Source organism: Solanum verrucosum, unplaced genomic scaffold, assembly GCF_900185275.1.
Source record: "Solanum verrucosum unplaced genomic scaffold, falcon-dt-bn FXZP01000351.1, whole genome shotgun sequence".
In the NCBI taxonomy this organism is placed as follows: domain Eukaryota; kingdom Viridiplantae; phylum Streptophyta; class Magnoliopsida; order Solanales; family Solanaceae; genus Solanum; species Solanum verrucosum.
The window spans coordinates 381868-384187 of NW_026019958.1; the positions used below are offsets into that span (position 1 = coordinate 381868).

General features: G+C 33.5%; 1 protein-coding gene across 1 annotated transcript; it reads left to right on the top strand.

Moving 5' to 3' along the window:
- The first annotated feature begins 479 nt into the window (after positions 1-479).
- LOC125814804 (transcription factor MYB14-like) lies at positions 480-1995 on the top strand. The gene is made up of 3 exons (XM_049494248.1): positions 480-588; positions 994-1123; positions 1491-1995. Exons 1-3 carry the CDS (start codon positions 480-482, stop codon positions 1993-1995), a joined length of 744 nt encoding a protein of 247 aa, XP_049350205.1.
- The last annotated feature ends 325 nt before the right edge of the window (positions 1996-2320 follow it).

Genomic DNA, 2320 nt, shown 5'->3' on the forward strand with positions numbered 1-2320 from the left:
CGGTAAAATACCTATATAAATAATTGTTTTCTTAATGGATGTGCCAAGTCAAATAGTGACAAGTAAAAATGAACAAAGGGAGTACTTAAAAACTAGGCAAACATATGATATAAATCACAATAATTAATAACTTAAGATATTTAAAAAACATATAAAAAGAAAATTTTGATAAAAAAAATTCTTAATTGACTCTCGAAATTCCAACTGTATTACCAAAATTGGGAAGGAGGGAGGGAGTAAGTAAGATAGAACAACAAAGGGACAAATTAGGAAGTAGTGAGGCTTGAGGGTGAGGGAAATGAACTTTCTTGGAAATAATGAAAACTTTGAACTATTATTCCACAAGCTGAAACCCTCCTCTTTCCTATATATAAGCAATATTCAAACTTTGTGAAGTATAGCTGAGACTCTTAATTGGTGAAAACATATACTATATAGTTATGGGAGAAGTAGTGTTCCAGCTTCAACATGGCAAAAAAATGGATCGTGTAAAGAAGGGTGCTTGGTCTCCTCAAGAAGACAAAAAATTGATTGATTATATTGCGAAATATCGTATTTGGAACTGGAGCCAGATGCCCAAATTTGCAGGTACAACAAGTACCCCGATCATAATTTTGGATCAAATTTTGAAAATTTATCTTCAAAAACATAAAGTCTTATTCATCCTTGCTTTTTTTTGTTGCTTTGTTATTACTTTTAGGGTTTCAGCATGTAATATACATATGGACAGGGGCGGAACCAGCTTGTAGTTAGGGCGTTCATTTAAATCCCCCTTCAATCGAAACTTATACTATTTATACATGACTAAATTTATTTTCTTATGTACGTATAGTAGATGTTGAACCCCTTTTGGCTAGTTAATTAGGGTTTTCAGTTCTTCAGATTTTGAACCTATTAATGAAAATTCTAGCTCCGTCACTGATATAGAGACTACTTCTTAGGCTCTCATATATATGTGTGTTTTAATTTGTTGTTATGGCATGGGTGGTGTAGGGCTATCTAGAACAGGAAAGAGTTGCAGACTGAGATGGACCAACTATTTGAGGCCTGATCTAAAGAGAGGACCATTTAGTGTTGAAGAAACTCAAACAGTCATCAGAATGTATCAATCACTTGGTAACAGGTGACAATTAACTACCTCAATTTTTCATCGAAGGTGTGATTAAGTAAATAAAAGTGTATGCTATTAGATTATATGAAGTCATTAAATCTAACATTTTCAGTTTATTATACATGCTTATTAGCTATAAATTCATGATCAGCTTTAGCCAAAAGTCTGTCTATATTTATATTTAGAAATTCACTTTAAATAATTTGTTGAGAATCCAGTAATTAAAATGACCTTTCTAGAATTTGGAACTCACAAATTCAAAATTATGAATCCGCCCCTCCGGTTAATTCCCTCCATCCCCATATGATCATTCATGACAACTCAAGGTAAACTACTACATAGAATTATCTGACAAAATTGATGTTATGTTTTGTTGAAGGTGGTCAGCTATAGCTAAAGAACTACCCGGTAGAACAGATAACGAAATCAAGAATTTCTACCACACACATTTAAAGAAGCACCTTGGTGGGACAAAAGTTGAAGTGAAACATAAAGCAAGGTCCAAAAAGGTGGAGAAAGTTAAACAAATAGAGATGAGTACTCAAAAGAAGCCTTTGATAACTACTTGTCCAAATATTGAAGGTCCTAATGATCAATCACTTGATTTCACCAATTCCTCCTCCTCTAGCTACATCACATTTGATGAAAATTATGAAATCTTGGATTTCTTGGAAACATCGAATCAAGACAATGATGTTACTTCAATTGTCAATCAAGTTGATGACGAAAACATAGTTATATTGGAGAGTAATCCAGAGAGAAGTACATCGTCATCATCAAGTGTTGATTTGCACATAAAAGATGTCATGGATGTGAGTGTTCATTCATCTAATGTCGATTTCTGGTTGGACCTATATATGGCGGCGGACAATCTAAACACCTAGAAGCTGAATCTACTTGAGAAGATTCAGCTACAATTTTATGTATGCCTTTTCATGTCCACTATTGTGTGTTAAGTTTATGTACCATAAATCTATAACTATATATGCACTATGTATATACTTGCAATAAGATTCAACCTTCGATGCACACCCTTCGCTAGGAAATTATGTGGTATACATAGGTTTAATGTTATTAGCTATTATGAGTAGGGGTGTTCATGGTTCGGTTTGGATCGGTTATTGACTAGAACCAAAACCAAACCAATCTAAGTCGATTTTTAAGTTTCTAAAACCAAACCAAACAAAAAAATAACCGTCGGTTTGGTTA

Excerpts from the sequence above, each read along its gene's own strand:
- LOC125814804 (XM_049494248.1), top strand. The coding sequence starts at position 480 with ATGGATCGTGTAAAGAAGGGTGCTTGGTCTCCTCAAGAAGACAAAAAA. Across the intron at positions 589-993 it reads CCAGATGCCCAAATTTGCAG|GGCTATCTAGAACAGGAAAG; the intron begins GTACAACAAGTA and ends TGGGTGGTGTAG. Across the intron at positions 1,124-1,490 it reads TATCAATCACTTGGTAACAG|GTGGTCAGCTATAGCTAAAG; the intron begins GTGACAATTAAC and ends GTTTTGTTGAAG.